At 37.5% G+C, this 12,764-nt stretch overlaps 2 protein-coding genes across 2 annotated transcripts; both read right to left on the minus strand.

Annotated features, from left to right (window-relative positions):
• Positions 1–1,874: 1,874 nt before the first annotated feature.
• LOC129354241 (stonustoxin subunit beta-like) lies at positions 1,875–5,148 on the minus strand. The gene is made up of 5 exons (XM_055023751.1): positions 5,021–5,148; positions 4,300–4,473; positions 3,480–3,653; positions 3,147–3,193; positions 1,875–3,018 (listed from the first exon to the last, which is right to left on the minus strand). Exons 3-5 carry the CDS (start codon positions 3,527–3,529, stop codon positions 2,492–2,494), a joined length of 624 nt encoding a protein of 207 aa, XP_054879726.1. The 5' UTR covers positions 3,530–3,653; positions 4,300–4,473; positions 5,021–5,148; the 3' UTR covers positions 1,875–2,491.
• Positions 5,149–6,472: 1,324 nt separating this feature from the next.
• Positions 6,473–11,251, minus strand: LOC129354230 (NACHT, LRR and PYD domains-containing protein 3-like). The gene is made up of 7 exons (XM_055023746.1): positions 11,193–11,251; positions 9,438–9,527; positions 8,734–8,882; positions 7,917–8,033; positions 7,292–7,370; positions 6,920–7,145; positions 6,473–6,792 (listed from the first exon to the last, which is right to left on the minus strand). The coding sequence occupies exons 3-7, from the start codon at positions 8,820–8,822 to the stop codon at positions 6,473–6,475; spliced, it is 831 nt and encodes a 276-aa protein (XP_054879721.1). The 5' UTR covers positions 8,823–8,882; positions 9,438–9,527; positions 11,193–11,251.
• Between the last annotated feature and the right edge of the window lie 1,513 nt (positions 11,252–12,764).

Consider the following 12,764-nt stretch of genomic DNA (forward strand, 5'->3'; position numbering starts at 1 on the left):
CTTCCCATCATTCTGGTACAGGTTGATCTTTGTCTCATCTGTCCATAGAATACTTTTCCAGAACTGGGCTGGCTTCTTGAGGTGTTTTTGGGCAAATTTAACTCTGGCCTGTCTATTTTTGGAATTGATGAATGGTTTGCATCTACATGTGAACCCTTTGTATTTGCTTTCATGGAGTCTTCTCTTTACTGTTGACTTAGAGACAGATACACCTACTTCTCTGAGAGTGTTCTGGACCTCAGTTGATGTTGTGAACGGGTCCTTCTTCACCAAAGAAAGTATGCGGCGATCATCCACCACCGTTGTCTTCCGTGGACGCCCAGGCCTTTTTGAGTTCCCAAGCTCACCAGTCAATTCCTTTTTCCTCAGAATGTACCAGACTGTTGATTTTGCTACTCCAAGCATGTCTGCTATCTCTCTGATGGATTTTTTCCTTTTTTTCAGCCTCAGGATGTTCTGCTTCACCTCAATTGAGAGCTCCTTTGACCGCATGTTGTCTGGTCACAGCAACAGCTTCCAAATGCAAAACCACACACCTGGAAACAACCCCAGACCTTTTAACTACTTACTTGATTACAGGTTAACGAGGGAAAGGCCTTTTGAGTTACTTGCAGCCTTTGGAGTCCATTGTCCAATTACTTTTGGTCCCTTGAAAAAGAGGAGGCTCTGCATTACAGAGCTATGATTCCTAAACCCTTTCTCCGATTTGGATGTGGAAACTCTCATATTGCAGCTGGGAGTGTGCACTTTCAGCCCATATTATATATAAATTGTATTTCTGAACATATTTTTGTCAACAGCTAAAATAACAAAACCTGTGTCCTTGTCCAAATATTTCTGGCCCTAACTGTACGTAAATATTCATCTTCTACTGCTGTCGTGTTTAATAATTATTTTCACATTAACCCATTTAATACCACATTTTTTCCTGCAAAATAAGTGCATGCATTTCAATCCTTGGTCCTCCCTAACTCATGATATTTATGAATTATTACATTTCATGCAACAATAGTGGCCGGTGGGAAGTTAGTCTAAATTACCCAAATGTGGCCTATTTATACATATTAAAAAATAAGAAAAATCATGACATGCATAACAGAGTACAACAAACAATGATTACAAGTGTCTTCAGAAATATTTTAGATACATAGAGATTCAATGCTTCGTCCTGCAGATGTCATTGCAATGGCAGAGTGACCTTTGACCTCATTTAGTCATTAATGAGGCAAAGTCAGGTGAAAATGTTAGTATGAACAAATCTGCATCTGGGAGGAAATTCTCATAGATCAGCAATTTTCTCTTTATCAGGAAATTATTTCGCAGAGTTTGGGTTATTGTCTCTTTTAACTGTTTGCTTGGATTAGGCTTAAAATGTGCAAATCCTCTATTTTCTATAATACAGCAGTGTGACCTCTTTCCAGGTTCGTGTAAACTCAAATGTAGGATTTCTCTCTTGGAAAGTTAAACAGGTTTTCATGTCCCTCGGAGGTCAGCTGCATAATCGTCACATAAACCAAATATAACAATGAAAAATGCATAAAATAAAATCTGGGCCCACAGATTCTAGTTTGCTTTACATGGAATAAAGAGCTTAACGTTTTCTCTTTTAATTTGTTCTTAAAACATGCTTTCAGTTAATCTGTAACATGAAGAAGTTTGGGTTTAATTTCTGTTATGCACTTCATGCTCAGTGTGTTTACATGTCTGTGTGATTGTGAATATTCATGGTATATGTACATGAACCTGTTTGTTTAAAGACTTTTTGAGTTGTAAAAATTCATAAGTAAAACAGGAATGGTGAAAATATTAATGTTAAGAATGATAGATAGAATTCTTAACATGCTACTGTTAATAATGATAAGAAGGACAATGAGAATGATTAAATAAGTTTTATTCACACCCATTTTTCCCAAGCTTTTTTTCCGTAATAAATGAAATCACCTTTTAAAAGCAGTTTTGTGATTTACTTTCTGTTTATGTCTGTTATAAAAATATAGTTTGATGATTTGAATAATTTGAGTTCGCCAAAAAAGCTGGAGAAAAAATCTGGCCTGAAGTTAATTTTTGTAGCACTGCACATATATTTACGATGCAATATTCATAAGAACAGAGAAAGTACAAGCATCAGAGGTCAACATCTTACAATAAAACACAAGTAAGAACACAGATCATTTTTAGCAGTACAAAAGACGTGAAGAGAGCTGTTTATATAAAATGTAGTTTACAGACATATAATTCTGATCCCTATTGCAAAAATCAATAACCAGATGGTATTTTCATTTATAAACCATTCTGACAGCATTTTAATCATAAATGTTCTTAATTTGTTATCAGTCTACATGTAGCCTTAACTTGCAAAGAATTGGCTGAGGAAGGTGTATCACTCATTAGACCTCAAACCTAAATATGTCACAACCGCAGTAACTCGAAAACAAATGAACAATTTGTACGTCAACCATCGAGTACGGTGCAGAAGGCAAGAAATTAAGACTCAACACAGGAACACTGAGGAACCCGGTAGGACTGTAAATCCAGGATACAAGGTATCAGTGAATGTGGTGTTGAAGGTGTGGATGTGGATTAGAGAGTCAGAGGAAACTTTGTAAAAGGACAGACTACCAGCAGTGTAGTCTACATAGACTGCTACTCTGTTAGAAACAGTGGGAAAAGAGGTTGATGACATGAGTTTCCTGTTCTTATAATGAACGGCGCTGTAACCGTCATCAGAGCAACTCAAACACCAGGAGTCTTCATTCTTTCCACTCACAGAGTCATTAGTGAGTCCTCTCCTTCGGAGTCCTCTATAACTTACTGATATCTCTATTTTTCCTCTCCACTCAACCTCCCAATAACAACAATCTTTGATACCATTTCCACACAGCAGCTGAGGAATATTTCTTCTGTCTAGATCATCAGTATCTGACTGAGCTTTCTGAATATTTGTCACCTTCCTGTCGTTGTTTGACAGCTGGAGGTTTTGGTTGATTATATCTCGGTCAAATGTCAGCTGACATGAATCTGATGGAGAGAAAAAACAATTTGAGTGCAGTTACTGGTTTATTATGTGACAAATTTATTGATACTTTGATATATGGTTGTGGATGAGTTGATTTTATGTCATGAATCAACAACAGAAACAAACTTACATCTAAATGGTCCTGGTTTTAAATATCGGTTACCAGCAGGCTCCACCCTGAAAGACAAAACGAATGAGTCAGCATTCTCAGTCAGCTGAGAATGCTGACTGGTAATGCTGACAATATATCTATTTATATATTTGCAGTTTTTTTTAAACTGAAAACATATATAAAAATGAATTATTTTTATATGTTTGTGGGTGTGTCCATAGCTGGACAATACAGTCCTCCTCGAGACTGTGAGCTTTCCTGTTTTTGTAGTGGCAGAAAAAAATCTGCTGCTTCAGTGACAAGTAGAACAAACCTGTCATCTTCAGCGGTCGGTTTAAGGTCTTGCCATACCTCAGTGTTTCAAGTCTCCAATGTGGATCTCTCTGTCCAGCCCAAAGCATTTTCACTCCTGAGTCACCTGGATGATTGTAGCTCAGATCCAACTCTCGAAGATGATGGGGGTTTGATTTGAGTGCTGATACCAGAGAAGCACAGCCATCTTCTGTGATCAGGCAGCCTGACAAGCTGCAATAACAGAATCAATAAACATAATTTAATATCCTGGTACTCCATCTTACAAAAGTATTAATACTCTATATAGTTTAGTGTTGGGTCGAATTTTGAGAGAGAAAGACTAAAAAACTCTACACTGCTGATTTATTTTGTTTTTGACAAAATCTACCCTTTATGTTCTTTGACAGAGTTTTATTTTCTAAAACTCTAAAATCTATTAGAGTTTTGTCTTTTATTTCACACTATTCACACACTGTTTGAGAAGACAGTATACTGTAAAACAATGACACATCACAAGTTCATTTGATCATTTTTCTTATGGAGAAATTGTTCATGTGAATTATTTTTTTCCAAAATGCCAGCCAGACATTTTGAGGCGTGGGAGTTTAAAGGGTAATCTTAAGACACACACTCATTTCTTTATACACTTTTTAGTTCAAACATTAAGTAAAACTGTGCTTTGAAATTTTTGAAGGAACAAGCAGGAAAAAGAAATTTCCAGTGTGTATTTACCATTTACACATTACATAAATGGTAAATACACAACATGTATAACATTTATATATGTTATAATATCTAACATTTAAATGTTATATGTTATACATAGAGAAGAAATCCTTCATGAACAGGAAGTCAGATCCAGGTTTCTGATACTTACATTAGTTTCTCTAGTTTGCAGTTTGGACTCTTCAGTCCATCAGATAGAAACTTCACTCCTGAATCCTTCAAACTATTGCCTTTCAGGTCCAGTTCTTTGAGACGTGAAGACTGGGACCTGAGAACTGAGGACAGAGCTTCAAAGCTTCTCTCTGAAAGGTTGCAGTTACTCAGTCTGAGGAATGACAACATAAATGTCATCAGAATTAACTTTTTGTCTAGACTAGCTGATTAGAAATAAAAATAAAATTACATTAGCATTGTGCTTCACATTTAGAATTATGAATGAAGTATGCAGTTTGGTTTAGTAAAATCTGTCTTAATCTCTTTTCCAATGACATGTTGGAGTTACTGCCAAAAAGTGTGCAGTTTTTTACAACCAACATTATGTTTTTAAACAGGCATGCCACTTAGAGCACACCATATAAAACCTTCTAAAGTAATCCTGCATGTAAACCTTCATGGGCTGAAGGTTCTCCATCGACAACACATGACCCAAAGCACAGCTAAAATAACAAAGGAGTGGATTTGCAACAACTTTTGTCCTACTAAAGAATGGCAAAGTCTTTATATCAATATGAATCTTTTGACAAAACTACCAATTTCAAAGCTTACAACAATGACTATATTAAAGTTCAATTAAATATGTTTTAATATCCTCCGATTTAATATAAATAGGCAAACATATTTCACAGATGAACAAAAACCGCCCACGTCCTCACAGAGCTTTGTTGGAGACTTTAACCACTGGCAGCAGCTTCAGAAGAACATCCTCTGAAGCTGAGTATTTCTTCAGATCAAACTCATCCAGATCTTCTCCTGATGACACCAAGATGAACCCCAGAGCTGACCACTGAGCAGGAGACAGTTTTCTGTGGAGAGACTTCCTGAACTCAGAGACTGTTGGATCTCCTCCACTAGAGAACGATCATTCAGTTCATTCAGACAGTGGAACAGATTGATGCTTTTCTCTGCAGACACATTTTCACTGATCTGCTCCTTGATATACTGAACTGTTTTCTGATTGGACTGAGAGCTACTTCCTGTCTGTCCCAGACCTTGCAGGAGTCTCTGATTGGTCTGCAGTGAGAGTCCCAGGAGGAAACGGAGGAACAAATCCAGGTGTCCATTTGAACTCTGTAAGGCCTGGTCGACAGCATTCTGGTGTAGAGATATTATTTTTGATTTGTGGAACAATGTAGGGACACCGATTGTTTTTCTTCCTCAGGTTGACCCCAGACTTAATGAAGGTCAGGTGAACATGAAGAGCAGCCAGAAACTCCTGAACACTCAGATGGATGAAGCAGAACACCTTGTCCTGGTACAGACCTCTCTCCTCTCTAAGATCTGTGTGAACACTCCTGAGTACACTGAGGCTGCTCTGATATCGATGCCACACTCTGTCAGGTCTGATTCATAGAAGATCAGGTTTCCTTTCTGCAGCTGATCAAAAGCCAGTTTTCCCAGAGACTTGATCATCTTCCTGCTCTCTGGACTCCAGTGAGGATCAGTCCTCCATCATACTTGACTGTCTTCACTTTGGTCTGAACCACCAGGAAGTGGATGTACATCTCAGTCAGGGGTTCTGGGCAGCTCTCCTCCCTCTCTGGTCTCCATCACATCCTCCAGAACTGTAGCAGTGATCCAGCAGAAGACGGGGATGTGGCACATGATGTGGAGGCTTCGTGATGTCTTCATGTGGAGATGATCCTGCTGGCCTCTTTCTTCTCTCTGAATCTCTTCCTGAAGTACTCTTCCTTCTGGGGGTCAGTGAACCCTCTGACCTCTGTCACCATGCCAACACACTGAGCAGGGATCTGATTGGCTGCTGCAGGTCGTGTGGTTATCCAGAGGAGAGCAGAGGGAAGCAGTTTCCCCTGATGAGGTTTGTCAGCAGAACATCCACTGAGCTGGACTCTGTAGCATCAGTCAGGATCTCCTTGTTGTGGAAGTCCAGTGGAAGTCGACTCTCATCCAAGCCATCAAAGATGAACAGAACCTGGAAGTGTTCAAAGCTGCAGATTTCTTTGGTTCATTAAAGAAGTGATGAATCAGTTCCACCAAGCTGAAATTTTTCTCTTTCAGCAGATTCAGCTCTCTGAATGTGAATGGAAATATGAACTGGATGTTCTGGTGGGCTTTGCCTTCAGCCCAGTCCAGAGTGAACTTCTGTGTTAAGACTGTTTTCCAATGCCAGCCACTCCCTTTGTCATCACTGTTCTGATTGGTTGATCTCTTCCAGGTGGGACTTTAAAGATGTCTTCTTGTCTGATTGTTGTTTCTGGTCTGTGTTGTTTCCTGGATGCTGTTTCAATCTGTCTGACCTCATGTTCATCATTGACCTCTCCAGTCCCTCCCTCTGTGATGAAGAGCTCTGTGTAGATCTGGTTCAGAAGGGTTGGACTTCCTGCTTTACTGATTCCCTCAAACACAGACTGGAACTTCTTCTTCAGACCAGCTTTAAGTTCATGTTGACCAACTGCAGTAAGATGTTCTGAGTGAAAAGAATTATTTATGGAAAGTTATTGATGGTCTACTTAATATATTATTCTATAGACATCAACACTAGATTGAATAAGTGTCTGAATTATCAGGTTAAATCTTGGTATAGATTCTCTTACTGCACTGGAGTCGCTCAACCAGCTCCTCCTGCTTCATCCTCCTCAGGAAGTTCATTGTGATCTTCATCACTGCCTCTCTGCTACTCTTCCTCTGCTCTTCATTCTCACCTTCCAACTCCTCATTGTCTGTCTCACAATCTGACCATTCTGGGTCTTCTGGACTCAAAACCTTCTGGATCTTCTTCAGCTCGTTTGTCACAAAAGTGAAAATGTTTTCCTTCAGTAACTGGAACAAAATAATAAATGAAGAAGTCAGGATAAAATCATGCAGCCAAATAGCTGTTATTTGTTGCACAGAGTGACAGTCCTATGTCTGTGCATTGTGGAGAACACTGTGCAAAGAATCCATGGAAAAATAGTTGTTGTACGGACCATAAATATAGAGTCCAGCTGCGTTTGATTTTGGTGGACAGATGGACCACTGGGAGTCTCTGATATCTTCTGGCTCATTCTGTGGATAAACCATGAAAAATTCACTCACATATTATCTAGCCACACAGACATGTGGACACACATTTTACTCACAACATCCAAATAATAAATGTCCATGAAGGGATATATGTGGGTGAACTGAATCAGATAACATTTTTTTGTGCTGAAGGTTTACCCATGTTGTTGATATTACAGATAATATCCACAATATATCATAATGTCACATTGAACGTAAAACCACAGGGGAAAGGAATTATTGAATGAAATCTTATTTCTATCATGATTTTATTGTTGTTTCCATATTAGTTGAAATAAACATTCCTCTACATACTCTGGAACAGTGACCCAATCAGAGTAAGATAAGTCCAGGTCAAATATTTCCCTTTAACAAGAAAAAAATGTCTAATAACTCAACGAGGCCCAAAATCAACAAGACCAGAGCTGTTCAACATGATATAGAAGCATCCAGGACGCCTCCAACAACATCTGTTCATTCCACCTGGTCAGAACAAAAACATTCAGGCTGAATCAGTGGTCATAGTTGCAGCAGTTAGAAACAGCTCACCTCTCTGGTGGTGGAGGATGATCTGATTTAAAATCAAACCACATATCCTTTGAATCATGGCTTTTGTAGGACAGGTCCCTGGATTTATCCTCGTTTTTAAGTGTGACTTTCTCCATCCTAAGAAAAAAATATAAACATTAAAATAACAGAAAACTTTTATAGTGGGCAGGGCTTATCATTTCAAGAAGCTATGATTAAAATTACTAAAACATAATTTGTTAGTGTTGCTGTTAAGTGCATGTAAGTTCTTTTTAAACAGAGAAATTGGACAAAGTAAAATTTTCTATTCTGTTTGCAAATACAGAACGATACACAATAACTGTGCAGAAATTATGCACTACACAATTTAACCACATGTAGCTTCACTTTTTTATATTTCCACAGTGCAAACAACAGTATCTATTTAAAATTCACAGTTTTGTGTTCACATACTAAATTCATATTGTCATGAGCAAACAGATCCACACAGTGAGCCAATCAAATCCTGTGTAGTAGTCTATACCCTATACCTGTGCTACATATTGCTTTGTTGAAATTCTTCTCAGTGGTCATCAGGTGGGAAAAAGCTGGAAATGTGTTGGAAGTTGGTGATTTTGTCCTGTGGGTCCTGCTGGAACCCACAGCTCTAACCACAGGCTGCTGTCACTCTGCTGCTTCTGCAACATGGACCTGCTGGCTGGAAGAAACACTGATACCAGGCTGAGCTGCTCTGTTCAGGCTGGATGAAGCAGCAAAGAGGAGCAGCAGCTTCATCACCGTTTGGGCCTGATGCAGTTTGAACGCTGTGTGAAAAGGACACTGAGAGATGGTGACTCACCTCTGACCTTTGCTCTGGCTCTCATCTTCCCCACACAGAGAGGTTTTAGAGGGAGGGACTCCCTCCTCTCTGTCCTCACACTGATCCATGCTGCTGAATCCACTGCAGCTCTTTCTACCTTCAGCTGCTGCACTTCTACTGTCAGGCCACTAGATAGAGACATTGAGCAAAGTTTTCATTCTTCTCAGTGGTCATCTGGTGGGAAACAGCTGGAAATGTGTTGGAAGTTGGTGATTTTTTTTCTGTGGGTCCTGCTGGAACCCACAGCTCTAACCACAGGCTGCTGTCACTCTGCTGCTTCTGCAACATGGACCTGCCAACAGGTCCATGTTGGCATACTGGAAGCATCAATCCAACACATTTACTCAGTTCAACTTTTGAAAACATCAGACTTATTTTTACTGGCTAGTTTTCAGAGAATTTCAAATCAAACCAAGACTCATTTTAGATCTCAGCTGCTGGGAGGAGTTGAATGAACAAAATAACATTTTTAACTCTACTTTCACTATGAGAAAAAACTGAAGCTAGATCAAACTGAACTCCTGAAAAATGAAGAAATTGAGGACAAGCAGAAAGAAAAGGAAGGAAGTTATTAAGATTTGTGCTGAAACCAGAGGTGAACATGTTTTCCAGACACCAGAGAGCAGAAACAAACCGGACAGAGAGTTAAGACACATTTCAATTATAAAACAAAGCAAACTTACAGTTTGTTCATATGGCCCAACGAGTTGAAGTGTTGACCCAACCGACTGTGACAGAGTTTAGCTGCTTCCTGAAATCAATTGAAGCTGCACCTGTAATGTAGGCGGGTCAGGTAGGAGGGGTAGCAGGTTCGGTCAGATAATATCAAAATAAAAAAAAGACATCTTGAAGTTTTTCTGAGCACCAAAAACACACGAAAAATAGAATGTCATTGTGAGTTTAGTAAATTTTAATAGCGCAGATGAAAACTTGATATGAAATGGTTCATGATGGAATGATGAAGTGATTAGAGCTTTCGGTTGCTTCTTGCCCAGTGAACAGTACATGCTCTGACTGGTCAGACTGGTCTAACTGGTGAGTCAAAGAAAAAAAATCATGTGATGACGTCTGAAGATATGAACCTTTCACATGACTCCCAGGGTGAACAGAAACTAAAATTTTATTTAATTATTTTCCTCATCCAAATTTAGCTCTGAAAGCTGAACTAATAATCATTTAAATAGGAACCAACTGGATTCTTTATTAGACGGCAGATTTGTCTCCCTCTGGTGGTACAAACATCAACTATTTGATGTCGGTGTAGTAAACCGATGCCGCTTTTTTCTTTTTTTATATAAAACTAAGTACTTCAGCCAACATCTCCTTAAGTGGAACATAACCTCTTCCACTTAATATAGTTATAGCAATAATAAAATGAGCATTATATATTTGAAATTAGAAAAATGCAATAAACATCACAAAAATAAAAAAATAAATGTGTTTTAAAGGTTGTTAGTCATTTAACAGAAACTAAACAAATTTATGGAAGCAACATTACAGACAGCAAATTACATGGTCAATTTGTTTTGAAATAAATCTAATTTATTAGATATGACCGAACATTGAGGAAATACCATCTTTTTCTATAAGGCTGTCACCAGATATTCAGCACAACCAGCTTATGCCTCTTGCCTCAATATTTAAATTCAAAGTGATTCAATTTTTTAAAAACAGAATTAAAACATCATCCCACCTTTGTTAGCTAGTTATGGCCAGTTCAAGGTTCCAAAGCAGCTTTTTCAATGGGAAGATCAACAGTTTCTCCAAATGCCTCATGTTTTCAGGTCATCACTCTGACCTGACTTTAAGTTAAGTTTTTAACCTTAAATCAAGATTAAAACTCATCTGATTAGAGTTGCTTTTGATTCACAATAACTGGAACATTGATCTGTGTATGTGATATATATTTGCTTGATGATTTTGATGATGGCATTTGACGAAATGTAATGTTTCTTGATGTTTCATATCTTGTTTCTGTATTATGATCTATGGTGTAAAGCACTTTGAACTGCCTTGTTGCTGAAATATAAATTCACTTGACTTGACATAAGTTAACCTAGATATCACCAAAAGGGAATTAAATAAACACCCCCTTTTCTATATGAAATGTTTTTTATCCCCATAATGGGTATTTAATTGTCTTTTGTCCATTACTGATGGGTTTTAAACATTGATCTGTATATTTGATGTATATTTGCTTGATCCCCTAATCAATAACTCACATCTCCTGATCCCTTCGACAAGCCAAAGCTGTTTGTAGCCTAAATAGAAAGTAGGTTGAACAGACCCTGATTGAACTATAAATAATTCTCAATCAGTGATTTTCCTCTGCTGTTAACTTCTAATCAGTTTCACCACTCAGAGTAGACACCCATAAACATTTCTGTAATTCACTTTGGGTGAGGCCACCAGCCAACAATAAGCATTATCTGACTTACCCAACGTGTTTCACCACAGGGAGAAGCAGCTTAAGCAGAATATTATCCCACAAATCTATATTTCAAACAACTGACTACCTTTTACCTAAAACATTCACCAATTACTCTTTACAAAACATATTAAATATAAAATGCACCTTTTAATTAATGACCACTTATGTTTATTACATGTGTCTAGGGTTACCTAGGAGATGTTATTTTTTTTCAAACACTTTGGATAATTACATATAGGACACTAAGAAATCTGCAGAGGTTAAATATAAACTATTTAGAAGTTACAGAGTCATATACAAAAACCTTTCAGCATGGAAACCCGTGGAAATATATCAAGTCACCAACTCTGCAATAATTTGTTCTCCTGAATGAGCATACTGAGCGTGCATGATGTGACTATAATAGGACAACTCCTCTTCATCAGGAAGGATGCTGCTTGTGTTTGTTTAGTGTTGCCAGGTTCAGCACCAGGGCAGTTTAAGATGACAGAGCAGAAGCAACAACAAGATCCAGCAGTTCTTATCCAAGAGTAATTTTTCTAAGTTGAAAAAATAGCAGAAAGTTAACAGTAACATCAGTTGTTTAGTTCTTTCATTTAGGAGAGAAGCATAGCTGAACAGAAATACTTGAATTGAATTGAAATACTTCATTATTCCTGAGGCACAATTTGCTTGCAGTACTTTCCAAATTCCACACAAAACAATTTTACTCACAAGAACAAAGAAAAGAAGAAAAACACACATTTAAAATATTACATCAGTACTCCAAGAATTACAAAAATCTAGAATTATGTTGAACTCCACTGCACTGAGAAGATCAACTTGTTAGGTGATAGAAATTAGGTTAGATTCTATAATACTGATCTGTAATGACTGAATACACTCAGTGGTGTACTGAGTGGATAACAGCAGTAATTACTGGAGGAAGGTCTGTTAAATCACAGTGCAGCTTTTTTGATCTGCACTGATAGTAAAAGAATGCTCAAACAGTTGCCAGTTATCTCTGAAGCCCATTTTAAGCTCAATACAAGAAAACTGCTTAAATATGAGGTGTGTACAATTGGATTAAAAATCCCTCAAAGTTCTTTTTAAAGAGTTTTAAAAAGCTCAGTATGTAATAATATGGTACATTTTCTGTGGAATTACACATTGTCAAATTATTTTTCCCAGAAATTTAGACAGAATAAAAATTAGATTCAAAAGTGACTTATATTGTTTCAACATAAATTGATTAGCTTTATTTATTGAGATTAGCTAATTTGTACTGAACATTTCAAAAGTTAAAATCTACATAAGTACATTTCTGCACTTTCATTAGCTGAATGGTAGATATTAAAATAATATAAAAAATGGGGAAAATCCATTTGAAAATAAGAAAACATATAAACAAGGGAAAAAGCTGACACATTTAAACAACAGAGTAGGACTATATCATTAATATTTTTTAATTCAGTACATCTGTTCTCTAACATGGGTACATCAAAAATGTAATTTTCTCCCTTTTTTCCACACTTCATTTCTCCAATTAACGGTACTAATCTGTCTTACTTTGTTTTTGCAGGTAAATACATATCAGTAA

The sequence above is a fragment of the Poeciliopsis prolifica genome, unplaced genomic scaffold, assembly GCF_027474105.1.
Source record: "Poeciliopsis prolifica strain line A6 unplaced genomic scaffold, Auburn_PproV2 SCAFFOLD106, whole genome shotgun sequence".
Taxonomy (NCBI): domain Eukaryota; kingdom Metazoa; phylum Chordata; class Actinopteri; order Cyprinodontiformes; family Poeciliidae; genus Poeciliopsis; species Poeciliopsis prolifica.